At 42.0% G+C, this 26842-nt stretch overlaps 1 protein-coding gene across 1 annotated transcript in view; it reads left to right on the top strand.

Moving 5' to 3' along the window:
• The window catches only part of NEB (nebulin), a 98105-nt gene that overhangs the window by 5991 nt on the left and 65272 nt on the right, over window positions 1-26842 (top strand). The window contains exons 6-54 of the mRNA XM_062498733.1: window positions 288-392; window positions 491-595; window positions 1215-1319; window positions 2334-2438; window positions 2598-2705; window positions 3109-3225; window positions 3867-3968; window positions 4044-4151; window positions 4246-4350; window positions 4723-4821; window positions 5053-5157; window positions 5713-5820; window positions 6312-6623; window positions 7085-7291; window positions 7969-8073; window positions 8197-8304; window positions 8460-8771; window positions 9155-9361; window positions 9639-9743; window positions 10352-10459; window positions 10666-10977; window positions 11181-11387; window positions 11838-11942; window positions 12749-12856; window positions 13796-14107; window positions 14302-14505; window positions 14965-15069; window positions 15409-15516; window positions 15895-16206; window positions 16533-16736; window positions 17075-17179; window positions 17272-17379; window positions 18305-18616; window positions 18949-19152; window positions 19496-19600; window positions 19693-19800; window positions 19969-20280; window positions 20926-21129; window positions 21484-21588; window positions 21681-21788; window positions 21957-22268; window positions 22751-22954; window positions 23311-23415; window positions 23508-23615; window positions 23784-24095; window positions 24401-24604; window positions 24870-24974; window positions 25655-25762; window positions 26323-26634. Of these exons, the coding sequence (XP_062354717.1) occupies window positions 288-392; window positions 491-595; window positions 1215-1319; window positions 2334-2438; window positions 2598-2705; window positions 3109-3225; window positions 3867-3968; window positions 4044-4151; window positions 4246-4350; window positions 4723-4821; window positions 5053-5157; window positions 5713-5820; window positions 6312-6623; window positions 7085-7291; window positions 7969-8073; window positions 8197-8304; window positions 8460-8771; window positions 9155-9361; window positions 9639-9743; window positions 10352-10459; window positions 10666-10977; window positions 11181-11387; window positions 11838-11942; window positions 12749-12856; window positions 13796-14107; window positions 14302-14505; window positions 14965-15069; window positions 15409-15516; window positions 15895-16206; window positions 16533-16736; window positions 17075-17179; window positions 17272-17379; window positions 18305-18616; window positions 18949-19152; window positions 19496-19600; window positions 19693-19800; window positions 19969-20280; window positions 20926-21129; window positions 21484-21588; window positions 21681-21788; window positions 21957-22268; window positions 22751-22954; window positions 23311-23415; window positions 23508-23615; window positions 23784-24095; window positions 24401-24604; window positions 24870-24974; window positions 25655-25762; window positions 26323-26634 (8154 nt within the window). The remainder of the gene's footprint in view (window positions 1-287; window positions 393-490; window positions 596-1214; window positions 1320-2333; window positions 2439-2597; window positions 2706-3108; window positions 3226-3866; window positions 3969-4043; window positions 4152-4245; window positions 4351-4722; window positions 4822-5052; window positions 5158-5712; window positions 5821-6311; window positions 6624-7084; window positions 7292-7968; window positions 8074-8196; window positions 8305-8459; window positions 8772-9154; window positions 9362-9638; window positions 9744-10351; window positions 10460-10665; window positions 10978-11180; window positions 11388-11837; window positions 11943-12748; window positions 12857-13795; window positions 14108-14301; window positions 14506-14964; window positions 15070-15408; window positions 15517-15894; window positions 16207-16532; window positions 16737-17074; window positions 17180-17271; window positions 17380-18304; window positions 18617-18948; window positions 19153-19495; window positions 19601-19692; window positions 19801-19968; window positions 20281-20925; window positions 21130-21483; window positions 21589-21680; window positions 21789-21956; window positions 22269-22750; window positions 22955-23310; window positions 23416-23507; window positions 23616-23783; window positions 24096-24400; window positions 24605-24869; window positions 24975-25654; window positions 25763-26322; window positions 26635-26842) is intronic.

Here is a 26842-nt window from a genome sequence, read left to right as displayed (position 1 = left end):
CAGCACTGCTGGAGCCTGAGGTTGCTGATAAGAACCAAGTTTTGAGCTCAGGGTGCTAAAGCAACGTTTATGCAAAAATTTAGAAGCCCAGGGAGGGAGAGATAGCAGAGAAGTTGGTGAGGCAAATATAAATATAATGTTAAATATTTCTAGTTGCTCTATTCACATGTTACTGCTCTGAGACTTGGATTTTGAAAAAAAAAATCTTTAAAGCAGGCAGCTTATTCAAAGAAGTCAGTATTTTTTTTTTATGATAGACTGATCAACTTGCTGATCTTTCCTTCCAGGTGTTATATAAACAGAATTGGGAGGAGAATAAAGACAAGTACCTGCTTCCCCCTGATGCTCCAGAGCTTGTGAACGCAATAAAAAACACAGCAATGTTCAGCAAGGTGAGAATAAATAATCACAGGTCGCAGTAGCTGAAGTGAAAGAAGCTTTCAAAGCCAGAAATTAATTACTAACGAGCATTCTGGCATTTTTCTTGTAGAAACTCTATACTGAAGACTGGGATGCAGACAAGACGTTGTTTTATCCCTACAATGACAGCCCAGAGCTCAGAAGGGTGGCCCAGGCTCAGAAGACTCTGAGTGATGTGAGTATCAGAGCAGGGATTTGCATGTAGGGACCAGGGGCTGTAGGGTTATGGTGTAACCTGGGACATGCCGTGGGTTTTGATTAGATATAAAAGTTTCATTGTGGAACAGAAAATAAAACTGTGTTAAGTGAGCTCTCATAGTAGTGGTATTTCATAGAAAAATAAGTACTTGGTGTTAGAGTACAATATAGAGTGTGTCAGAGTATAAATCCACTGGCAATTTGATGCTGGAATGGGAATGAATTAAATAATTTATTAAATCAGCAAGAAGACCTCCAGTGTCTCCTCAAATGCAGAAACTCTCAGGGTTGTCTCCAAGTCCAGTTCACTCTTGTGGGTCTACAAATGTGCCTCTAAATACAGTGATAAAAGTCAGGGGTTGGTGGGACTGGGATTTGCTGATATTTAGACACACAGAACTCTTCAACAGGGGATTTCAGCTCTCACTTGAAGATTTCAGTGAATTTTGCAGATGTTCAGAAGTTCCCTGGTAATACACAGATTAAAGAATTCCTGCTGCAGGGGCTGTGGGCAGAACTTCTTTTATTAATGTGCTGGGAGCAGAGCTGAAATGCTGTGATGCTCAAATAAATGTTTATTTTTTCCATCCTTTCAGATTGTCTACAAAAAGGGGCACGATGAAAGAAAAGCAAAATTCACCTCCCTGCCAGACCCCCCTGATGTGGAACAAGCCAAGAAGGTGTCACGGCAGCTGAGTGATGTGAGTAGAACCTGCTGCCCAAACCCCAAAAAAGGGACCTAAGGAAAGAGAAGGCAAAAGGAAAACCACAAAGGATGACCAACTTTTGCTGGAGAAATTTGGACCAATTGCATAATTTTGGAAGTAGGGTTTCAACTCTATTCAGAATTTAGCTATTATTCTTTTTATTTTTTAAATTTATTTTATTGTATATTGAAAATGATCTGCATTTTAAGATTAGAGAATTGCAATATTCACTCATGGTGGAGAAACCACTAGGAAAATTCCACTGAACCAGTTTGTAAGGTAAAATAATTTATTTAGAGAAAATTTCTTTAATCTTATATTTTCATAACTTAAAAGCTAAATTGCCATCAAGGAAATTTTATAGCATGTAAAAAACCAAAAGGGGATTGTACCATAATTCTTTGAAATGAATAAAAGAATAAGTTTTTTAGGTATCTCCAAAACTATAAAATATATATATTTTTTTAAAGATTATTTTTGGCATATATGTTCTTTAGTAATGTTTAAAAAGCTTTGGAGGAGTTTTATTTTTTATGGTAAGTAATGCAACTGTGACTGAAAATGCACCTGGAGCACCTGAGTCAAAACTCAGGCAGGTGTTTTGTTGTTTGACAAACTCTTTAAACTTTCAATACTTGATTTCTGTGAGCTTGAATAAATAATAAGGTAATTAAAGGGTTGCTTAAAACCAGTTCTAGCAGCAATACCAGTAAATTGTGACTTAATGGGCAGTATCCTGATATTATATGACCAGGGAGAAAACAGAACTAAAGGAATATGTTAGAGATGATTTATTTATCCTTTTTAGGTCAGGGAAGGTACAAAGAGAAATGACTTAACACTGAAATGGTTTGGCCAAATCATATTTAAGGTGTTTTCCCCCATAACTGCTAAAATAGCTATAAGGCAGGTGTCAGCTTTAAAAAGACAGCTTTGGAAAATGTATCTGTCAAGTGAAAATGGAGCTGTGTCTTGGGGATTCCATTTTATTGTTTTGTTTCCTTGTAGGTTATTTACCATGAGGACTATAAAAACAAAATCAAGGGCAAGTGGAGTCAAACTCCGTGCTATGATGTGGCAATTGCAAAAATGAATGCAGAAAATCTAAGCATGGTGAGTGAATCCTGCAGAAAATCTGCAACAGCTTCATCCCTGTTTATGTTCATCTAGGAAATACTGAAGCTCCACTTGTTCTTATTTCCTAAGTAATCCCTGTTGTAGATGTCTAATTTATAATTAGATGATGTGTTGTTTTCTCTCTGTTCCTAACAGAGGAAATACCAGGAAGACTTTGAAAACATGAAAGACCAAATCTACTTCATGCAAACTGAAACTCCAGAATATGAAGCCAATAAACGAGCTTCAGAAAACGCCAGCAAGGTGAGGGACCTGTGTGCCACCTGCTCAGCTTGGGAACAGTTCTGAACACACAAGCTGTGCTGAAATTGTTTTGGCAAGGCCTTTCATGGTCCTTTGCCACCATAAGTTAAACAACAGGGCCTTTTTCCTGGTAATAAATTGAAGATTTTATCATAGAATAGATTCATATTACCAAATGGTTTGAGTGGGAAGGGACCTTAAAGACCACCCAGGGCCACCCCTGCCCTGGGCAGGGACATCTTCCACTGTCCCAGGGTGCTCCAAGCCTCACCCAAACACTTCCAGGGATAGGGCAGCCACAGCTTCTCTGGACAATCACACAGGTTAGTGAGCATTTGGCTTTTAATACTGATTTTTAAAACCTCTTTTTTTTTTTTTTTTTTTTTTTTTTTCCTCATTCAAGTTCAAATACAGAGCAGACTATGAAAAGAAAAAAGCTGTTGCAGATTATAACGTGCTCCCTGCTACAGAGAACCCATTGCTGCAGCAATTAAAAACTGCAGGAAATATTCTGAGTGATGTGAGTATTATCAGTGTGCAGCTATGTCATTTTCAGTCGTGTTCCAGAAACCACACTCCCCATTTCTTGACAAGGCTTCTCTTTTGGATCCTGTAGTATTTTTAGTTTGATAGACCCATATTTGTCATGAGATAGCAACAGCCAGAATAATTCAGGTAAAGAATGAATTGTCCACAGATGAGTATAACAGCAGCAGTGGCATGTGGATGGCTAATTAGTGGATAGTTCATTTAGATCCTTGTGGATAATGAATCACAAGAGGACAGTTCTTCCCTTACTGTTTTAAGGAATTTCAGCTAATAATGATAATATATGTGGTACTTTTACATATTTTTACATTATATTCAGGTTATTCACTGTAATGGTCTTCTCAATTCCTCTTTTATTTGTATGAAAAGAGATTGAATATCTCTCAGTGTCAGAAGTTCAAAAGCCATCAGCCAGACCTTTCTGTCTTCCCTAACAAACCTAAAAAAAGTTATATTTAAAGAGCATTGGGAAAACAGTGCCATCTGTTTCTCAGTCCTGTGGGAAAACTTTTCTTTGGAACTGTTTCTCTGTTTTACTCTTGTCATTTTTAACGTGGTGGAGGTGGCTTGCAGTGAAATCTCTTGCATGATCTGGTATTGTTTGATTTGCAGAAATTATACAAAGAAGCCTATGAACAGTCCAAAGGAAACAGGATGAATTACTGTGAGACACCCAAGTTCCAGACTGATGCTGCTCTGAAGAACTTTAGTGATGTAGGTATTTCACTTGGGGCTTCTCCTTCAGTACTCTGACTCCTTTTGCTTCTCAACTCATGGTTGTTTTGGCAGGTAAAATATAAAGATGCATACCAGAAGAATATTTTGGGGCACTACTTGGGCAGCTTTGAGGACCCACATCAGATCCACTGCATGAAGGTTGAAGCTATGAAAAGTGATGTAAGTGTGGCAATCGTTCTGCTTTCCCCATCACTCTGGCACTTCAGACAAAGCTCTGTTGTGGTTCCTTACTGGAAGTTGCTCTTCCTCCTAGAAAAATTACAAAGCGGATTATGAGGAGGAAAAGACCAAGTGCTACTTCCCTCAGACCATTACTCAAGAGTATGAAGCAATCAAGAAGTTGGAGCAATGTAAAGATGTGAGTACAGGACAGCAGTTGTTCACCAGAGAAAAATTAACTGAGTGATCCCTGCTGACATCGGTGATTCTGAGTTTGGCCTCATTGCCTTATGTCACTTCTAAAACTAAATCTTCATCTCTATTTTAGGGCCTTTTGTGACACCTAGTGATCAAAACAGATATAGCACAATCCTTTTTATAACAAACCCATAAGATGAGAGCAGTAGTACCAAAATGAAGAATGAACCTCAAGCATTCACCTGCTTAAATCAACATATTTTTAAATTAATACTTTAAAACTACTTAATTTATTAGTAATTTTATTTATTTTAGCAACACTTGGAAAATACTTTATATGTGTTTTCTACAAATATTTTTGATCTTCTTTCAGTACACCTACAAAAAGCATCCTGATCAAACCAAATTCACCTCAGTGACCGACTCTCCAGTACAGAAGCAAGCAGAGATCAACAGCAAACAGCTGAGTGATGTAAGTAAACTTTGGAAACACTCTGACATTCCAAATTTCTGCCCTGTGCCCACTTTCATTTCATCCTCCAGCTTTAAGAGCACTCCTGAAGTAATTGTGTAGGTGACTGTGTGCACTCACAATTTTATTCCAGCAGAACATCACCTGGAAATCAGATTTTTAAAAAATAGTTTTCCAATTCGCAGTCTATAAATTAGGCTGCTAAATATCTCCCATCCTTTTTCTTTGCAGATATTGTATAAATCCAAAGGGGAAGAAATTATTCACAAGTACCACCTCCCTCCTGATGTGCCCCAGTTCATCCAGGCTAGAGTTAATGCCTACAACATCAGTGATGTGAGTATATTTTGAATTTCAACACCATGAAGCTCTCCACTGATGCTATCAATTTAATTGTCGTTGTGATGTTAATATTTTTGGTGGCATTATCAGCCTTCCAGGAATGAGATAAAAACTGAAATCTCCCTGTATAGCCTTGGAATTTTAATAGTCTGGCCTGACGGATAAAAATAATCAGCTAGGCTGCTTTCTCATGTCCCTTTAGAGCACAAGGTCCGAGTTAGAACCTACCAGGAAAAAAAATTCTGAAGGTACAGTCAAGTGGAAAAGGGTTTTGCATAAAAAAGGGCAAAGATGCCGCTGATAGAATTTTTCTAAATGAAAAGTGCAAAAACGCTTGTGGACTTCATGATTATCTTTGTAGTAGATTTATTTATTGTAATAGAACAGTACTTTATGTACAGGTTCACATTTTTTCCTTGAGATTTCATGGATTAAACTTAGTATTTTAATTCCCTTAATAAAATCTGCTATAATAAAAACATGGGCTTAAACTCTTTATTAGAATTGCTATTCCTGACACTGCAAACTCTTCCCTTTTTTCCCTCCAAGGCTAACTACAAAGCAGACTGGAAGAAAACCCTTGCCAAGGGCTATGATCTGAAACCAGACGCCATTCCAATTATTGCTGCTAAAGCTTCTCGGAACATTGCAAGTGATGTAAGTAGGATTTACACCCAGTGGAACACACACCCCTCCTGCATTTCATTATTTATTATTATTTACCTGTGCTGGAGACGTGTACTCCTGCTTTAGCAAAAGGTTACAAGTCTGTCTTAAACATCCCCAGCTGAATATTGGGATACTGAATTGGTTGATGAGGTTGTTCAGTAGTTTATTATCATTATTATTATAGTCTTAATTAAAAGCAGAATGTCCCTGGGAGTTGCATGCCTGCCTCAATGACAGTGGTGAAGGAGGGTTTTGTAGCTACAGGTGTGGATTGAGGAATGTACCAGGTGTCAAGACAAGCTGGAAAATCCAATAATCTTCTTTTTTTGACCTAAATAATCCTGTGCTGTCATAAAAACCATTTATGAGGTTATAGAATGAGCTGTAGCATTAGTACTTTGACACTCAGTGTTTCAAACCCATCCAAAGTGTGTTTTCTCTTTCCCAAGTGGGTAAAGCTGTTTTCCCGTTGTCTCTAGGTCAAGTACAAGGAATCCTACGAGAAAGACAAAGGCAAACAGGTCGGGTTCCGGAGCCTGCAGGATGATCCCAAACTTGTTCACTACATGAACGTGGCCAAAATCCAATCGGATCGGGAGTACAAGAAGGATTATGAAGTCACCAAGACCAAATATCACACTCCTCTGGATATGTTCAGTGTGACAGCTGCCAAGAAAGCCCAGGAAGTGGTGACAAACACTGGCTATAAGCAGCCAATTCACAATTACACCCTCCTGCCTGATTCTGTGAACCTGGAGCTGTCCAGAAACGTGATGCAGCTTCAGAGTGATGTATGCCATCAATAATCAGCTCAATTTTTAATTCTCATCATGGCTGTGTGACATCATTAATATTTTAAGGCTAAAAATTAATTTATATAGTCCAATATATATGATACTGGACTTCCAGTAGGTTGGGATGTGACTGGTCTGGAACCATTTATTTTCCAAATATTATCAGAATTATGTGTAGCTATTAAGTTCTAGGAAGTAACAGCTTTTTAAGTATCTCCCCATATTTGGCATATTCCCAGCAAATGTTTTACGAATTGTTGTATTTTTGTAGTCATATTTTAATTGCTGTGATTTTACTTCTCCTAAACACTAACTCTATAATACTTAAATTTTAATTAAATCCAAATTGCCCCTCAAAAATGAATGACCAAGGTAAATTCTAAGGCTTTACTTATTTTATGAATATAGACACCAATTTTTCTTGCCTCACTGTGTTTTCCTTGTTTATTTTTGAAAAGAATCTGTACAAATCTGACTTCAATAACTGGCTGAGAGGAGTTGGCTGGGTCCCAATTCAGTCTCTGGATGTAGAAAAGGCCAAGAAAGCCACGGAGATTCTCAGTGAGAAGAAATACCGGCAGCATCCCGACCAGATCAAGTTCTCCATCCCCATGGATGCCATGGAGCAAGTGCTGGCAAAGCAAAATGCCAAGACCATGAACAAGGTGGGAGAAGTTGTTGGATTGACCCAAAGATTGGGTCTTTGTTTTGCAAAGTTGTGGGGTAAGGTGTATTCCCACTGGAATTACCAAAATTTCCAATGGGTGTGGCAGTTCATTGGTTAAGACTGGACACTGAGAGGTCCATGGTAAGCCTCTGACTGCTCATAATTAAGGGAGTTTAATTTTCAGTTTCTAAAGATTAAAGATTTCTTCTCCAGATCTATAGTGCTTTGATGTTCCTTTTTGTGGAGGACGTATTCACACTAAATGAACTGCAGAAAACCTGGAATTCTGTCAGTTTTGTACAAGTTTCCTAGATAATGGAGTTCTTTACACTTGTCTCTAGTTATCCAGGACACCACTGATCCTTATTCCTTGTTTTCCACGGAAAGAATGTCTGTAAAAATAAATTCTGCTTCCCATTAATGCAGGGAAAAACACAGATTGGAAACTTTCAGCTTCAATATCTATTAATTATCAAAACATACTTTGCAAATTTCTCACAATCCTGAAGAAAGGAGGAAGAGAATGTTACCCCTCAGCAGCTCTGTGAAGGTTATTTCTGGTGCTAATGATATTTCTAGGAAATATTATTTATTGCAAATGAGCAGAACAAAAGCAAACTCTTATTTTATGAGCTCGGTACCTTTTCAATGCTAAAAATTCCTTTGTAATTGCAGAGGCTGTACACAGATAAATGGAACAAAGAAAAGACCAGCATCCATGTGATGCCAGACACCCCAGAAATTCTGCAGTGCAAAGTGAACCAGATGACAATGAGTGATGTGAGTTGCTGTGCTCCTGGTGGGCATGCAGTGCCTCGCTGCCATTTTAATGCCTTGTTTGAAAACATCTAACTTCAGAGTTCTGCATTCACAACACCTGTTCTCTTTCACATCTGAACTTAGAAACTTTACAAAGCTGGATGGGAGGAGGACAAGAAGAAGGGTTATGACTTGCAGCCAGATGCAATTCCAATAAAAGCGGCCAAAAGCTCCAGGGACATCGCGAGCGACGTGAGTCTGGTTGTGTGATACCATTCCATGGTTTTATTTAAATTAAATGACTAAACCTGAGATCTTGTGATCTATTTCTTCAGTGATAAAACAGAACTTAATATTGCATTTTTTAAATTGAGGTTTTTGCTGTTCTTTCTCTTTCCTGCTCTCAGTATAAATACAAACTGGCCTATGAGAAGGCCAAAGGGAAGCACATTGGATTCCGCAGCCTGGAGGACGACCCCAAGCTGGTGCACTTCATGCAGGTGGCCAAGATGCAATCTGACAGGGAATACAAAAAAGATTATGAGAAGGCCAAGACTAATTTCCACACTCCAGTTGACATGGTCAGCGTGGTGGCTGCCAAGAAAGCTCAGGAAGTGGCTACAAATGCGAACTACAAGAACTTAATCCACACCTACAACGTCCTGCCCGATGCTATGAGCATTGAACTGGCCAAAAACATGATGCAGTTGCAAAGTGATGTAAGTAAGAGGTTCTTCAGCCTCTGCACTGTGAATAAAAAGGTGCTTAGTTTATGGAAAAACACTCTAAGGTTAATTGTATTATTTTCTTTGTAGTGAAATTAGGTCAGGTGTCTACAAAAGTGTGGTAAGGTATGCAAGTTTTCCAACAATTACAGCTGTTTTATTTTTCCTAGACTCTGAAATACTAAACTGATGATTTGAGCTTAGAAATAAGCAACTTTGTGAATATTTAGTCCTTGCATGTCCCATCAGGAACAATAGTTATGTGCAGACAAAAACAGGAAAAGCTTCACTTTTCCTTAATACATTTTATCTTGTACTTCCAGATTTATAAACTATTTTATGCTTCATATTGGTTTTTGTCTGCTTTCTGCCTGCAGAATCAATACAAAGCAGAGTATGATGAAACTATGAAGGGTGTGGGGTGGCTCCCACTTGGCTCCCTGGAAGCTGAGAAGAACAAAAAAGCCATGGAAATTGTGAGTGAGAAGAAATATCGCCAGCATCCAGACAAATTGAAGTACTCTGTTCCTATGGATTCCATGAACATGGTCTTGGCTTTAAATAATGCCAAAATCATGGATGAGGTAAGAAAGTGCTCATCAAAATTCATTTAAGCTTGCAGAAGTGAGCAACAATCTACATCTGAATTAATAATCATGTATGCAGAGCTTTAGAAAACATGATTTTACTTTGTAGCTAATGAATGTGCTTTAAGTGCAAAAATAAAAAGATAAATGTTTCTCCTGTGGTAGTAACACATCACTGTCAAGGGAGTTTGGATTTTAAGTGGAAAATAGTATTTTAAATTGTTTTATTTAATAATAACAGATATTGAGGTCTTTATTTTTTAAATCCTTCCAGCACAAGTATAAACAAGCCTGGGAAGAAGACAAAAAGAAAATTCACATCACCCCAGATATTCCACAGATTGTTTTAGCAAAAGCAAATGCATTCAATTTAAGTGAAGTGAGTATTGCTTGAAATGCTGTGACGTTGCTATTATTTTTTGGTTAAGAATAAATGAAATGAGAGCATGCAAAAGTCTCACCTTGCTAACCTGTAGAAATTTCACAAAACCTATTAATTTTCCTTTTCCCTGCTTCCTTCCCCTAAATTAGATACCCAGAAGTGCCAAGAAAAAAACATGTTTTTAGTCAGGTCGTGAAATGTTCATGCAGCCTTTTAAAATCTAGCAGTTGCTAACAAAATACAGTAAACTTTGAGTAGTGTTCATGTTTGTTATTGTATTTATTATTTTATTTTTGATTTGTTTTCTATTTCCCCATGCACACGATTTTGTACAGGGTTCAAAATGTAGGTAGCACCTGGTTTTATTTTGGTAAAAGTTTACATTATAGACAGGTTTTGGTAGCCAATTGTTAAATTTGCATATGCTAAATAAAACATTGCTTGTAATTATGCACATCTGCAATGTGGGCAGAAATAGACATTTTTATCTGTTTTTATTTTTTAAGATGACATCCCTATAGATGTAACTTTTCACCAGTATTTGTGCATGTGGAAAACATAAATTTTTGATTTTTAAAAGATGTTTCTTTTTTTTCATTTTGCAGAAAATGTACAGATCTTCATTTGAAGAAACCAGGAAGAAAGGATATGATCTCAGGGCTGATGCTATTCCTGTCAAAGCTGCCAAAGCTTCCAGGGATATTGCCAGTGATGTAAGTTCTTAGGAGAATAAATGGGCAGGGACAGCTTCCACTATCCCAGGCTGCTCCAGCCTGGCCTTGGACACTTCCAGGGATCCAGGGGCAGCCACAGATCCTCTGGGCAACCTGTGTTAGGGCCTCAGCACCCTCATAGGGAAGAATTTTCCCCCTAATTTCAAACCAAATGAATTAGAATCTCTGTTTCTCTTCTCTTCCAGTATAAATACAAATTAGGTTATGAAAAAGACAAAGGGAAACTCGTGGGCTTCCGCAGCCTCCAGGATGATCCCAAACTTGTCCACTGCATGCAAGTGGCCAAGATGCAGTCAGACAGGGAGTACAAGAAGGCCTATGAGACGAGCAAGACCCATTACCAGACACCTTCTGATGCCCTCAGCGTGGTGGCAGCCAAGGAGGCCCAGGACCGTGTCACCAACACCAACTACAAACGCCTGATCCACCAGTACATGCTCCTGCCAGATGCAATGAGCTTGGAGCTCTACAGGAACATGAATCAGATCCAAAGCGATGTAAGTTTTCTTTTTGTGGCTTTTGTTTTTACATTGTGGCTGCAGTTTGGAAATTATTTTTTATGGATTTTTTTTTATGAGCTGTCTTCTTTTTGTGGCTTTTTTTTTTTTTCCCCATCGTGGCTGTGTTTTGGAAAGAACTGGTTTATTCCGTGTGAGCTGTTTGTACATTGTAAACTTTGCTTTTGTGTCCTGTTTGGCAGAATGAGTACAAGCAGGATTACAAGGAGTGGTTCAGGGGGATTGGTTGGAGCCCCATTGGTTCTCTGGATGTGGAGAAATCAAAGAAAGCCACGGAGATCGCGAGCGATCGGAAGTACCGGCAGCACCCCAGCATGTTCCCCTTCACCAAACAGAACGATGCCATGGACCTGGTCCTTGCCAAGCAGAATGCAAATATCATGAACAAAGTGAGTATTTGGGGGAAAAGCCAGGCTGGCACTCATATATCATCCATTCCAATAACCACTCTGTAAATCTCTGTCACACCTTTACGTGGCAGTGCTCCCCTGGGAAAAACAGCAGTCACAGGCTCCTCTTTTTTCCTTTTTTTTTTTTTCCTCAATGAAACAGTTCTTGATAAACAGCATTGGTTAAAGAAATATTTTCTCATTTGTCTCCAATCTCTATTCTTATATAAAAATGACTGGTCCTGAAAATCTTGATAGTTTGGTTTCATTAAAAGTAAGACCAGAGAATAATTCAGCTGTTTCTGGATTAGATCATTACATAGTAAAGTAAATCTGAGTCGGCACCTTCACCATCTCACTCATCCATATCCAAAGGGAAAGATGAAAAACCTGGAAGAGCCATCTTTTTTCTTGTATATTAACACATCTGATGTAACTTTCTACCCATAGCATGCTTATACCCAAGCCTGGGAGAAGGATAAAACTCAGGTCCATGTGATGCCAGACACACCAGATATTCTACAGGCCAAACAGAACAAGACAAACTACAGTCAGGTAGAGTATTTTAATACATCCTATCAACATTTAAAATTAATATCTACTGGAGATTTAGAACACAGGCAAGAATTTCACGTGGGTAATATTTTCAGAGTAAAATAAGTACCAGCTTCAGGCAAGCAAACTAACAGACTAAATTGCATTATAATGTATGGAAAATATAAGTCCTGCTTTTGAAGTCTGAAAGTGCACAGTCCATACTCCATGCTTAACATAGAATTCAGTCATGTTAAAAATTCCTTACTATAAAATTCCAAGTTAATTGTGTATATTTTTAACTTAATCTATGGGGAAAAGTAGATGCAGTGATTCCAGCTTTTCTCTGAGCTTTCAGATAGAAGAAAGTGACAATTGGGCCAGTAGAAAACACTAAGGTTTTGCTTTGCATCCTTGCTCAGAGGCAAATCTTTGACTTAACAATGCCTGTACTTAAAATCAACTGTGCACAAACTGACTTGACTGTTAAATGGCTTCATGAAAACCTTATTAAAATTTGGTCGAGCCAATCAAGAAGTGTTCAGTTATCTCAGACGTATGTATTTCAAATTATCCAGATATGTTTCAAATCAAGATAAGCTATAGTAGGAAGCTGCTAAATAGTGAAAAACTATTTAGTCCCTCTCCTAAGCCTTGGAAAACCAGCATTCCTTGTTTATCAGTTTCCCATTTCTCAGTTCCCATTCTAGTGGCCCTTCTCTCATAACTGAAGCTTGTGAGGTGACCAGAATCTGAATCATTAGTGTATCTATATAGCAGGTGACACCCATATTACTGATTTTAATTAACATTGTTTTCAATTTTAGAAACTCTACAAGCTTGGCTGGGAGGAAATGATAAAGAAAGGCTATGACCTCACACCTGAAGCCATGTCAGTGAAAGCTGCCAAAGCTTCAAGGGACATTGCAAGTGATGTAAGCAGCATTTTTAACTCGATGTGGCATTCATTGATCTGGGTGGTATAACCTACAGAGTCACAGTAAATTGAATTATACCTCTCTGCTAAGGTGTGACTTGGAGTCAAAGCCAACACTGATGACAAAACTCCTTCCTGAGCTGTTTTTGTCCAATTTAACAAGGGTTTCTCTGGCATCTTAACAAGTCCAAAGTTTGGTCCGTTCATGACACAGCTGGTCATAGAAAGGGAGGGGTTTTCTGCTCTTTTGGCTGCTTAATTTTCAGAGCAGCAGCAAATCTGGTCCAGTTAGCTGAGCCCAGTGCCTGTGCAGAGAAATCCTCGTTACAACTCTGAAACATGGACTGCTGCTACCATAACTTGGTACAAATACAACTCTTGCATTTGTGGAAGAGATTTTATGAATCTTTAGGAAACGTTTCCTGTGCTTAAGTATCTTTGTATCTTGTAATTTTTCCTTGTGGATTATGCTATTAATCAAAATATGATTAATATTTCAGTGTGTCAGTGTTAGGGAGTTCAGAACAGAGTGAGTGTGTGATTCAGGTGGTACAGGACACCATTCCTATTGTCATGTTCTCTTCCTTTCCCAGGGAGAGCATTCATTGACACCAAGTCATGCAATTAGTCAAGTGGCTGCTAAAATTTCACTTGAGATGCCATAGCAAGCTGCTTATTTATAGAATCATAAAATCACAAAATGGTTTGGGTTGGAAGGGGCATTAGGGGGATTATTCAGTTCCACCCTTTCTGTGGGCAGAGCCACACTCCACTATCCCAAATTCCTCCAAGCCCCATCCAACCTGTCCTTGGACACTTCCAGGGGTAATTTCATGAGGAGCACGAAGATAAGGGAATATGTTGTTATTTTCCTTGTATATTTTACCCTTGCACGTTTATCTCTGTGATTTGAGCGGTGCCTCCTTTGCCACTGCAGTTCAAGTACAAAGAAGGATACCGCAAGCAGCAGGGACATCACATCGGATTCCGCAGCTTGCAGGATGACCCCAAGATGCTGTGGTCCATGCAAGTAGCTAAAATGCAGAGTGAGAGGGAGTACAAGAAAGACTTTGAAAAGTGGAAGACCAAGTTCAATATGCCTGTGGATATGCTGGGCTTCCTTCTGGCTAAGAAGTGTCAGGAGCTGGTTAGTGATGTGGACTACAAACACATACTGCACCGCTGGACTTGTCTGCCAGACCAGGTCGATGTCACCGAGGCAAAGAGGGTCAACGAGCTGCAGAGTGATGTAAGCTCCCTCTGGATTTAATTCACTTATTTCCAAGTAAAATAATTACTGCTGATTGGAAAGTATCTTTGACAACTCACTTTTGATATCAGTATAGATCAGACTGGAGCTAAACTGCTGGTTTGACTTTTCGTAGGGTTTGATCGATGAACAGTGAAATAATCTGCTGTGGTTTTGATTTTCATCCTAAACAGAACCTGTACAAGTCCGATCTACAGTGGCTCAGAGGCATTGGATGGAGTCCTTTGGGATCTCTGGAAGCTGAGAAGAACAAGAAAGCTTCTGAAATACTGAATGAGAAGAAGTACAGGCAGCACCCAGACACCATTAAGTTCACAAGTGTCCCAGATGCCATGGATGTTGTTTTGGCAAAATCGAATGCCAAAAATAGGAGTGATGTAAGTTGCCTCTAGAGACAGAACGTGGGATTCGAAAAGTGAATACATTAATACACATTTTAAAAAGGATCTCTGGCTCAGAACATGCACTTAAAATATGCACATAGCAGGTGTTTATAGTCAGGGCCTCGCTGCTCCTCGTGCCTTGTTCAGAAGATGAAGATCTTGAGCACTGATAATTTGCCCAGTGTAACTGCAAATAAGACCTTCAGTAAGCAGTATGTAAATATATTGCTGTTTCCTTGACACTGCATGGATGTAAAGAAGAAAAAGAAAGGTTGTATTTCAGTAAGAAGTAATTTTATTATTTGATTTTACTATCTTGTCTTGTTTACATCCCTAATTCTTGCTTAGTATGTCTTTGCTCTGCTAATGCAGAGAAAAGGAAATTACTGAAATTACTGCTGTGCAGGTGAATCTTGGATCAGACCAGGTTTTTATTTGTGTTGTCTCTTTCAGATACTCTACAAGGAAGCTTGGAACAAGGACAAAACTAAAGTTCACATCATGCCTGATACACCTGAAATTTTGCTGGCTAAATCAAACTTGATTAACACAAGTGATGTAAGTTTGCATTTGAAACTGGGTATAGAGGATCACAGGGTTCTATTACCTCTACAGAAAGCTCTGGAAATAATTCACATTAATATATTTGCTAAAAGAAAATTTTGATCTTTAATGAAATAATCAGATAACATTTAAATTGTAATTTTAAAATATTTTATATCCAAGGTTACAAAATACATGTCATTAATAGCAAGGTATGAAGTTTAATTAAATTAATTAAATTATGTTTGGAAACTCATGATTTCTTTTCAATAGTCAGAGGTGGAAAGTTGTAGCATTGAAAAACACTCTAGAGAGTTTTATCTGCATTAATTCCTTTGAATCCTTCTCCAACAGAAGCACTACAAGGTGGGATATGAAGAGTTAAAGAAGAAAGGCTATGACCTCCCTCCTGATGCCATCCCCCTGCAAGCAGCCAAGGCATCCCGAGACATAGCCAGTGAGGTGGGTCTGGCAGAGGGAAAATCAGCGTGGGGCACAGAGGGGGCACAAAATCTTGGGTAAAAATGGTTTATCTTTAACAGGAGGAGATATGTAAAATTTTAACACTGTTGAGTTGCTGCTCACCTCAAAGTTTGTGTAATTCTTAATGTTGTAAAGTTAATTAAATTAGATACAATTAATTTAAAGATGATATTACAGAGCTAAGAGAAATCCCATAATATCTCCTGGATGTTATAACAAATGCTAAAAATTTCAGGAAAAACCACAAGCAAATTAAAATATGTTAAATTCAAAATTGTTAAATACTATATTAACAACAGAGAAACTGAAATGACAGCTTGTAGAGAAGTGCTAATTGTTGCTTCTGTGTTCAATTAGTACAAATACAAAACAGCATACAGAAAACAGCTGGGCCACCACATCGGGGCCAGGAACATCGAGGACGACCCCAAGATGATGTGGTCGATGCACGTGGCCAAGATCCAGAGTGACAGGGAGTACAAGAAGGACTTTGAGAAATCCAAGACAAGGTTCAGCAGCCCCGTGGACATGCTGGGAGTGGTGTTGGCCAAGAAGTGCCAGGAGCTGGTGAGCGACGCCGATTACCGGCACCCTCTGCACCACTGGACCTGCCTGCCCGACCAGAGCGATGTTGTCCATGCCAAGACAGTGTACGACCTGCAGAGTGATGTGAGTTGTTCTTTATTGGCTGTGTGGCAGCCTGAGCTGGTGTGTCCCCTGCTCTGTTCTAGTTCTGAAGGAGGGGTCTGTGTGGCAGGGGAAGGGCAATGCAGACAAGTGTTTTTTAATGGAGAACCAGCAGTTGGGACAGACAAACCATGAGGGCAGTGGCGAATGGTATGGAGAGTCTTAGAGGATGGGTGCAACCACTGAATGGGTGGCTGCTGGGTTAACCCAGTGGAATGTACTCCATTCAAAACATCCATTGGAAGGAGATGAGGGTGCTTGGAGTGAGGAGGTTGGTGAGCTGTTTGTGTCCTTTCCTGTCCTTCCAGAACGTGTACAAGTCTGACCTGCAGTGGCTGAGGGGCATTGGCTGGTCCCCAATTGGGTCGTTGGATGCTGAGAAGAACAAGAGGGCGAGTGAGATCCTGAGTGACAAGAAGTACCGGCAGCACCCAGACACCATCAAATTCACGAGCCTTCCTGACTCCATGCCCATGGTGCTGGCAAAGCACAACTCCAAAATTATGGACCAAGTGAGATTTCTTTGTGTTTGCATCCTGAAGGAAACAAACCCCTTTGTCAAGATGTTGGTCCTTCCATGGCCTGAATTGTGCTAGGGGAATGTTGGGTCCTCTTGCCTCAGGGATTTGTGTTCCTTGTTTGAGATCTGACACTTTTTTGTGTGGTTGGAGCAGTAATGGAGTGCAATGTGGTAAAGAAAAGGCTGAAGCATTAGAAAGTTTTGGGGAAAGAGCAGGAGTTCCTGGGTCAATGCAAAATAGACCCCGCTTATTTGGTTCATGGATTCTCACTGAGTTTGTTTCCCTGAGCCTGTGTGATCTTACCTCCTTCTGTGCTCCTCGTTTTGCAGCGCTCGTACATCTCAGCCTGGGAGAAGGACAAAACCAGCATTCACATCATGCCAGACACCCCTGGGATCCTGCTGGCCCAGCAGAACAAAGTGAACTTCAGTGAGGTGGGTGGTGGTTGAGGGTGCAGCGTCCGTCCCGGGGCACTGTCGTGTCCCTGCAGCAGCGATGTCTGAGGGCCTGGTGGTGTCTGTTTCAGAAACTGTACAAGCAGGCCATGGAGGAGGAGAAGAAGAAGGGCTATGACATGAGGACAGATGCCATTCCCATCAAATCTGCCAAAGCTTCCCGGGACATCGCCAGTGATGTGAGTGCACAGCACCCCTCATGGCACACGCTGTCTCACATGTGCCACCTGCTGGCAGTTGAACCCAGGTTTTGCAACTGAGCCAAATGGAGGCAAAAAATCCATTACCTGTAACTGCTATTCAGTTGTCCGGCAAAGCTTTTGTTGTACACTGTCCTCCTGTAGCTGTCCCTGCAGTTGTGGGTGTGCATTATTGCACGGGAAGGCCTAGGGGATGTGGAAGAGTAGCCATGGGAGCTGGGTGGTGGCCAGAGCCCAAAGCAGGGTCCCTCCTGGCATGTGAGTGCATCTCCTTGTTCAGCAGTCTGGAGTTCTGAGGTGTTGGGCTGCCCTCAGCACTGCCCATTTGCATGGCCCTGACTCTGCAGCTACACAGCTGAGCTGTGCATGAGGAAAAAAACTCAAACAAAGTTTTCATTTAAAAATTAAAGCTGTATAAAAAAGCATAATTTTTTGTTGCTCTTAGGTATTAATACAAAATTGCATTCCTGTATGTGTCTGCTGTCTTTATTTAATCTTTCCAGTAAGTCTCTGTGTAGTTACATTTTATTGCCTCAGTAGTTTGAGTAAGAGTTGATTTGGGCATTATGCTTGAAGATCAGTAAATTATTCTATATGTAGGAAGTATTTATTGAACTTCAGGTCTTTAGTATAGCTTTAATGATTTAGAGACTTCCTCCCAGTTACTGACCAGTAGCTCTTAATATATAGGCTAGTGAGAGCCTTGGAAAATGCGAGTTTTATCACAAGGATAATGTGTGGATTCTTTTCTAGCTGTACACTGTAGACCATCAGCTGAACACTTTCAAACTGTAAACTCTCTATGGCTTCATCTGAAAAATTGGTTGGAGGTGGTGACACACGGAATGCTAGGAATGTAAAAAAACCTAACGTAATACTCAGGGCATACTGTTTTCTCCTACAGTACAAGTACAAGGAAGGGTACCGGAAACAGCTGGGCCACCACATCGGGGCCAGGAACATTGAGGACGACCCCAAGATGATGTGGTCGATGCACGTGGCCAAGATCCAGAGTGACAGGGAGTACAAGAAAGCATTTGAGAAGTCCAAGACCCACTTCAGCAGCCCTGTGGACATGCTGGGAGTGGTGTTGGCCAAGAAGTGCCAGGAGCTGGTGAGCGACGCTGATTACCGGCACCCTCTGCACCGCTGGACCTGCCTGCCCGACCAGAGCGACGTTGTCCATGCCAAGACAGTGTACGACCTGCAGAGTGATGTGAGTTGTTCTTTATCGACTTTAGTTTTTCTTTACTGTGTGGCAGACTGGACTTGTATGTCTTGTGCTCTTTCTACTATCAGAGGAGTGTGTCAGGGGAAGTGCAACAGACTGAAATTATTGTTTTCTGGAGAACCATCACTTGGCAAGTGTTGGGTGCAGATGACAATGGTGTGAAGAGCCCTAGGACTTGGGTACAAACACTGAATGGGTTGCTGGTGGGTTAACCCAGTGGAACATGTTCCATTTGGGAGGGGTTCCTGTGGTAGGAGATGAGGGTGCTTGGAGTGAGGAGGTTGGTGAGCTGTTTGTGTCCTTTCCTGTCCTTCCAGAACGTGTACAAGTCTGACCTGCAGTGGCTGAGGGGCATTGGCTGGTCCCCAATTGGGTCATTGGATGCTGAGAAGAACAAGAGGGCGAGTGAGATCCTGAGTGACAAGAAGTACCGGCAGCACCCAGACACCATCAAATTCACGAGCCTTCCTGACTCCATGCCCATGGTGCTGGCAAAGCACAACTCTGAAATCATGAACCAAGTGAGATTTCTTTGTGTTTGCATCTTGAAGAAAATGAACACCTTCCCTTCACAGGATGTTGGTCTATCTCCTTCTGTGCCATGTGTTTTTCAAGTGGGATGCTGAATTCTCTTGCCTCAGGGATCCTTGTTTCAGAAAAGACTCTCTTTTGGAGCAGTAATGGGGTGCAGTGTGGAAAAAGAAATGGGTGAAGCATTAGAAAGTTTTGGGGAAAGGAAAGGTGTTCCTGGGTCAATGCAAAGTGGAGGCTCATTGCTTTGGTGCATGGATCTGACCTTCTCATTAAGTTTTGTTTCCCTGAGCCTGTGTGATCTTACCTCCTTCTGTGCTCCTCGTTTTGCAGCGCTCATACATCTCAGCCTGGGAGAAGGACAAAACCAGCATTCACATCATGCCAGACACCCCTGGGATCCTGCTGGCCCAGCAGAACAAAGTGAACTTCAGTGAGGTGGGTGGTGGTTGAGGGTGCAGCGTCCGTCCCGGGGCACTGTCGTGTCCCTGCAGCAGCGATGTCTGAGGGCCTGGTGGTGTCTGTTTCAGAAACTGTACAAGCAGGCCATGGAGGAGGAGAAGAAGAAGGGCTATGACATGCGGGCAGATGCCATTCCCATCAAGTCTGCCAAAGCTTCCCGGGACATCGCCAGTGATGTGAGTGCACAGCAGCCCTCGTGGCACACGCTGGGGCTGAGTCTTTTGTCACTCTAAAGTCTCTGTGGATTCAGCTGCTGTATTTTCTGGAGGTGGTGCCACAGGGACTCTTGGGGTAATGTAGAAACTCCAACCCAACACTCAGTGAGCATATTTTTGTGTTCACAGTACAAGTACAAGGAAGGGTACAGGAAACAGCTGGGCCACCACATTGGGGCCAGGAACATTGAGGACGACCCCAAGATGATGTGGTCGATGCACGTGGCCAAGATCCAGAGTGACAGGGAGTACAAGAAGGACTTTGAGAAATCCAAGACAAGGTTCAGCAGCCCTGTGGACATGCTGGGAGTGGTGTTGGCCAAGAAGTGCCAGGAGCTGGTCAGTGACACTGATTACCGGCACCCTCTGCACCGCTGGACCTGCCTGCCCGACCAGAGCGACGTTGTCCATGCCAAGACAGTGTACGACCTGCAGAGTGATGTGAGTTGTTCTTTACTGGCTGTGTTGCAAGCACAATTCTCTCTTGTGTTCTGTTGGAAAAGGTCCATGTGGGGATAATAATTATTGACTGACTGTGAGGGACTGAGGCTGTGTTGGAGCTCTTCCTATCATGTACAGTCACCACTGATATTTGTGTGGGCTCATATTTCATGGTCACAGAAGAATAATTCTTGCAATGAATATTTTTTGGGGAGAGTTGTGGCTGGGGCCTTCAGTACAGTGAGAGAGGGGAAGGGCAAACAGTCAAATATTTGCCTTTGGAGGACCAACTGAGGCAATGGCAAGCTCTGGGTGCCGTGGTACATGCTCCAAAGGGTCTTGGGAGGTGTAGGGCACCTCCCATGCCTCTGCCAGCTGCAGGATGCCAATTGGGGTGGGTCTTTGCTGGGGATAGTAAGGAGGATGGAGAGGAAGGATGGTGGATTCCTTGGCAGGTACATGTGCTGTTGAAAGAGTGGGGAGAGAGGTGTGGGGAGCTGATCTTAATGGGGGTCCCATTCCTGGTGTCCAGTGGGTTAACCCGGTGGAATGTGTTCCATTTGGGAGGGGTTCCTGTGGTAGGAGATGAGGGTGCTTGGAGTGAGGAGGTTGGTGAGCTGTTTGTGTCCTTTCCTGTCCTTCCAGAACGTGTACAAGTCTGACCTGCAGTGGCTGAGGGGCATTGGCTGGTCCCCAATTGGGTCATTGGATGCTGAGAAGAACAAGAGGGCGAGTGAGATCCTGAGTGACAAGAAGTACCGGCAGCACCCAGACACCATCAAATTCACGAGCCTTCCTGACTCCATGCCCATGGTGCTGGCAAAGCACAACTCTGAAATCATGAACCAAGTGAGATTTCTTTGTGTTTGCATCTTGAAGAAAATGAACACCTTCCTTTCCCTGGATGTTGGTCTAGGTCCTTCCAAGCCCCAGCCTGTGCAAGGCGAGGAAATTAAATCCCTCTTGCCTCAGGAATTTGTGTTTCTAGGTTGAGATAAAACTCTTGTTTAGTGTGGTTGCAGCAATAATGAGGTGCTATGTGGTAAAGAAAATGGGGAAATGTGGGAAACACTGGGGAAAGGAAAGGTGTTCCTGGGTCAATGCAAAGCAGAGGTCTTTTGCTTCATGGAGCTGATGTTCTCATTGAGTTTGTTCCCCTGAGCCTGTGTGATCTTACCTACTTCTGTGCTCCTCGTTTTGCAGCGCTCGTACATCTCAGCCTGGGAGAAGGACAAAACCAGCATTCACATCATGCCAGACACCCCTGGGATCCTGCTGGCCCAGCAGAACAAAGTGAACTTCAGTGAGGTGGGTGGTGGTTGAGGGTGCAGCGTCCGTCCCGGGGCACTGTCGTGTCCCTGCAGCAGCGATGTCTGAGGGCCTGGTGGTGTCTGTTTCAGAAACTGTACAAGCAGGCCATGGAGGAGGAGAAGAAGAAGGGCTATGACATGAGGGCAGATGCCATTCCCATCAAGTCTGCCAAAGCTTCCCGGGACATCGCCAGTGATGTGAGTGCACAGCAGCCCTCGTGGCACACGCTGGGGCTGAGTCTTTTGTCACTCTAAAGTCTCTGTGGATTCAGCTGCTGTATTTTCTGGAGGTGGTGCCACAGGGACTCTTGGGGTAATGTAGAAACTCCAACCCAACACTCAGTGAGCATATTTTTGTGTTCACAGTACAAGTACAAGGAAGGGTACAGGAAACAGCTGGGCCACCACATTGGGGCCAGGAACATTGAGGACGACCCCAAGATGATGTGGTCGATGCACGTGGCCAAGATCCAGAGTGACAGGGAGTACAAGAAGGACTTTGAGAAATCCAAGACAAGGTTCAGCAGCCCTGTGGACATGCTGGGAGTGGTGTTGGCCAAGAAGTGCCAGGAGCTGGTCAGTGACACTGATTACCGGCACCCTCTGCACCGCTGGACCTGCCTGCCCGACCAGAGCGACGTTGTCCATGCCAAGACAGTGTACGACCTGCAGAGTGATGTGAGTTGTTCTTTACTGGCTGTGTGGCAGCCTGAGCTTGTCAATTCTACTGGTGGCGGAGGTCTATGTGGCAAGTGAAGGGCTAGGAATTCAAAACCTTTATTTTATGGAGAACCAAGTGTTCGCAAAGGCAAGGAGTAGTTCAGCTGAAAATGGTCTGAAGAGCTTTAAGAGATGGGATAAAACGCTCCACTGATGTTTCTGCCAGTTGCATATTGCCAAATGGATTAGGTCTTTACTGGCAATACCAAGAGGAAAGAGGGGGGAGATTTGTGGTTTGCTTGATTGCCTCTTGGGATGTTGTAGGAGTGGGGAGACAGGTTTTTGGGAGCTGAGCTAATCCAAAGTCGCTTCTGTGGGCCAGGGTGGTGGGTTAAGCCAGTGGAAGATACTTCATTAAGCAGAGTTTACCATGGTAGGAGATGAGGGTGCTTGGAGTGAGGAGGTTGGTGAGCTGTTTGTGTCCTTTCCTGTCCTTCCAGAACGTGTACAAGTCTGACCTGCAGTGGCTGAGGGGCATTGGCTGGTCCCCAATTGGGTCGTTGGATGCTGAGAAGAACAAGAGGGCGAGTGAGATCCTGAGTGACAAGAAGTACCGGCAGCACCCAGACACCATCAAATTCACAAGCCTTCCTGACTCCATGCCCATGGTGCTGGCAAAGCACAACTCTGAAATCATGAACCAAGTGAGATTTCTTTGTGTTTGCATCTTGAAGAAAATGAACACCTTCCTTTCCCTGGATGTTGGTCTATGTCCTTCCATGGCCTGAATTGTGCTAGGGGAATGTTGGGTCCTCTTGCCTCAGGGATCCTTGTGTTCCTTGTTTGAGATCTGACACTTTTTTGTGTGGTTGGAGCAGTAATGGGGTGCAATGTGGTAAAGAAAAGGCTGAAGCATTAGAAAGTTTTGGGGAAAGGAAAGGTGTTCCTGGGTCAATGCAAAGTAGACACCTCTTGCTTTGCCTCATGGAGAACCTCATCCTGTTCAGTGTTTCCCTGAGCCTGTGTGATCTTACCTCCTTCTGTGCTCCTCGTTTTGCAGCGCTCATACATCTCAGCCTGGGAGAAGGACAAAACCAGCATTCACATCATGCCAGACACCCCTGGGATCCTGCTGGCCCAGCAGAACAAAGTGAACTTCAGTGAGGTGGGTGGTGGTTGAGGGTGCAGCGTCCGTCCCGGGGCACTGTCGTGTCCCTGCAGCAGCGATGTCTAAGGGCCTGGTGGTGTCTGTTTCAGAAACTGTACAAGCAGGCCATGGAGGAGGAGAAGAAGAAGGGCTATGACATGAGGGCAGATGCCATTCCCATCAAGTCTGCCAAAGCTTCCCGGGACATCGCCAGTGATGTGAGTGCACAGCAGCCCTCGTGGCACACGCTGGGGCTGAGTCTTTTGTCACTCTAAAGTCTCTGTGGATTCAGCTGCTGTATTTTCTGGAGGTGGTGCCACAGGGACTCTTGGGGTAATGTAGAAACTCCAACCCAACATTCAGTGAGCATATTTTTGTGTTCACAGTACAAGTACAAGGAAGGGTACAGGAAACAGCTGGGCCACCACATTGGGGCCAGGAACATTGAGGACGACCCCAAGATGATGTGGTCGATGCACGTGGCCAAGATCCAGAGTGACAGGGAGTACAAGAAGGACTTTGAGAAATCCAAGACAAGGTTCAGCAGCCCTGTGGACATGCTGGGAGTGGTGTTGGCCAAGAAGTGCCAGGAGCTGGTCAGTGACACCGATTACCGGCACTACCTGCATGAATGGACTTGTCTGCCCGACCAGAATGATGTGATTCATGCTAGGGAAGCCTACGACCTGCAGAGTGATGTGAGTACTTGCTGATAAGCCTGGGACTACTGAAATGTTCTTAAATTCATGGGAATATAAACTAGACTTGTTGCTCTCATGTATTATTTTTTCACATTGTGTTTTTTCCCCCTGTTCTAAGCAAGATCATTATATTTTGAGGAGTGAAGGAATCTGAGTGTAAGGTCATTAGAAAGGTTTATATACAATCAAACAGCAGTATTATTTCCATATAATCCTTCATAATAGGCAATTTTAATATATTTAAATGCTGATTAACATAGATAGGGGAAATTTTTAACTGCTCTCTTTATATTTTGTAACAGAACTGCTATAAGTCTGACCTGGAATGGCTGCGGGGCATTGGTTGGGTCCCAATTGGTTCCTTGGAAGTTGAGAAGGCCAAGAGAGCAGGTGAGATCTTGAGTGACAAAATTTACCGCCAGCATCCAGACACCATCAAGTTCACCAGCATCCCAGATTCTCTCCCGATGGTGCTGGCCAAGCAGAACGCAGACACCATGAACAAGGTGAGTGTGGATTTCATCAGGTAACACATCAGTAGTCTCTGCCTAACCCCCTGAGACAGGACTGGGACCACAGACCTGTGTCTGTGCTGGGAGATTTCAGCACAGCAAGGCTGTAAAAATGGAATTTCCATTCTTGGTAATCAACGGGAAACTTATTTTTATCAAGAGCTGATTTAATAATATCTTCCAAGATAATTACTAAGTTAATTTGTCATAATTATCAATTGTGACTGTCTCCAAATACTCTGCTGTGTTTGTCCTGCAGCGTTTGTACACTGAAGCCTGGGATAAAGACAAGACACAAATCCACATCATGCCTGACACGCCTGAAATCACACTGGCAAGAGAGAACAAGAAAAACTACAGTCTGGTGAGTGTGGGAGCTCTCCAAATGTATCTGCTCTGTGTCATGCCTGGATCTGGAATGTTCTAGAGATGACACTATCAGTTTCCTTAAGTAACTCCAGTATTTATCCAAAAAACTGTGACTTTAAAAGCATTGTTTGTATATTTGTAGTAGTGCATACACAGAACAGTGAGCACTGGTGAGAAGAAATTCCATAAATTCCACACAAGTTGTGTGTTTCCACCGGATTTTTGGGGTGTAATTTCTGCCTGTAGTGTGCATAATGTTGGGAAGACAAAAATTATTACCAGAAAGGTAATTACCAGAATAATTCTGGAAAGTTGTGATGCCAGTGTTCAGCATTATTTTAGGCAAACAAGCTGACATCAGTAAGCCACATAGGTGGTTTTAAAAAGTAAGTTTTACTCTATTTGTATAGAAGAAAAGTTTAGCTCTAAATTGTAGTCACTGTTGCATTATTTAAAGCAGTAAAATAAAAATTAATTAGCAAATGTGATTAGCAAAGTTCTTCCTTTGACATGAATTTGTATTAGCTACTGATCTGAGATTTTGAGTTAAAGATAGATAAAACTGGTTATAATAAATCTAAACATAATTATTGGATCTATTTCCAAGCAATTTGTTTTGCATAGAATATAATATATGGAATTTACATGAGTCCCATTGTTTAATTCTTCATCTAGAAACAATACAGGCAGGCCATGGAAGATGCAAAGAAGAAAGGCTATGATTTGAGAGCTGATGCCATCCCCATCCAAGCAGCCAAAGCATCCAGGCAAATTGCCAGTGATGTAAGAATCTACTTTTTTATTTCTTTCTACACTGACATTTCTCCTTTGCAACCTGAAAACTATCAGCTGAATTCTGTAAAAGGCACTGCAGTTAAACTATGACCTTAACTAACAGATTTTTGCAAGTAAATGATAATGTATGTTTAAAAATAATAAAGGTTGATAATTTTTGGAACAATATATTGCTGCTGTCATTATAATTGTATAGCTCATAACGCTATATGTGTAAATAAGTATTTACAGAATGTTTATCATTATAGGTAATTAGGATTAAATGCATTTAGTAAGACCAGGATGATTTCTCACTAATATTAGTAAAGCACATTTTTTCAAAAAGCAAAATGATCAAAAATTTTTATTTAGTGTTCTAACACAAATAGCAAAAACTTTAGCCCTGGAATCCTAGAATATTACTACCATGAGAATTGATTTGATTGTTTGGGTTTTTTTGAAAGGTTGGTTATAGATAAGTTTGGAAAGGTTATGGTTAGAAATATTTAATAAGAGTAACTGATGTTTATAGGTGATACAGAGCTGTAATATCTTGGTTTGTGTTTCAGTACAAGTACAAGGAAGGGTACAGAAAGCAGCTGGGCCACCACATTGGGGCCAGGAACATCGAGGACGACCCCAAGATGATGTGGTCAATGCACGTGGCCAAGATCCAGAGTGACAGGGAGTACAAGAAGGACTTTGAGAAATCCAAGACAAGGTTCAGCAGCCCCGTGGACATGCTGGGAATTGTGTTGGCCAAGAAGTGCCAAGGGTTGGTCAGTGACATTGACTACCGGCACTACCTGCACCAGTGGATCTGTCTGCCCGACCAGAACGACGTGATCCACGCCAAGCAAGCCTACGACCTCCAGAGTGATGTGAGTTCTCTGGAATTTGATTTTTCCTGAGGAATGTACTTGATATTTTACGTAACTGGATCAAGCCATCTTGTTCTGGTGTGGTAGAACCAACGTCTCAAGATTTAAGTTTTGTAAATGATTGAAACTGAGCTCTCCAACAGGATGTGTTGATAATTGATACTTCAATGAAATCCTCTAGCTCCAGAATTGCTATCTTATAATTTAC

The sequence above is a fragment of the Cinclus cinclus genome, chromosome 9 (genome assembly GCF_963662255.1).
Source record: "Cinclus cinclus chromosome 9, bCinCin1.1, whole genome shotgun sequence".
Lineage (NCBI taxonomy): Eukaryota > Metazoa > Chordata > Aves > Passeriformes > Cinclidae > Cinclus > Cinclus cinclus.
The sequence above is the reverse complement of the archived record's forward strand: the minus strand, read 5'-3'. Positions and strand labels throughout refer to the sequence as shown.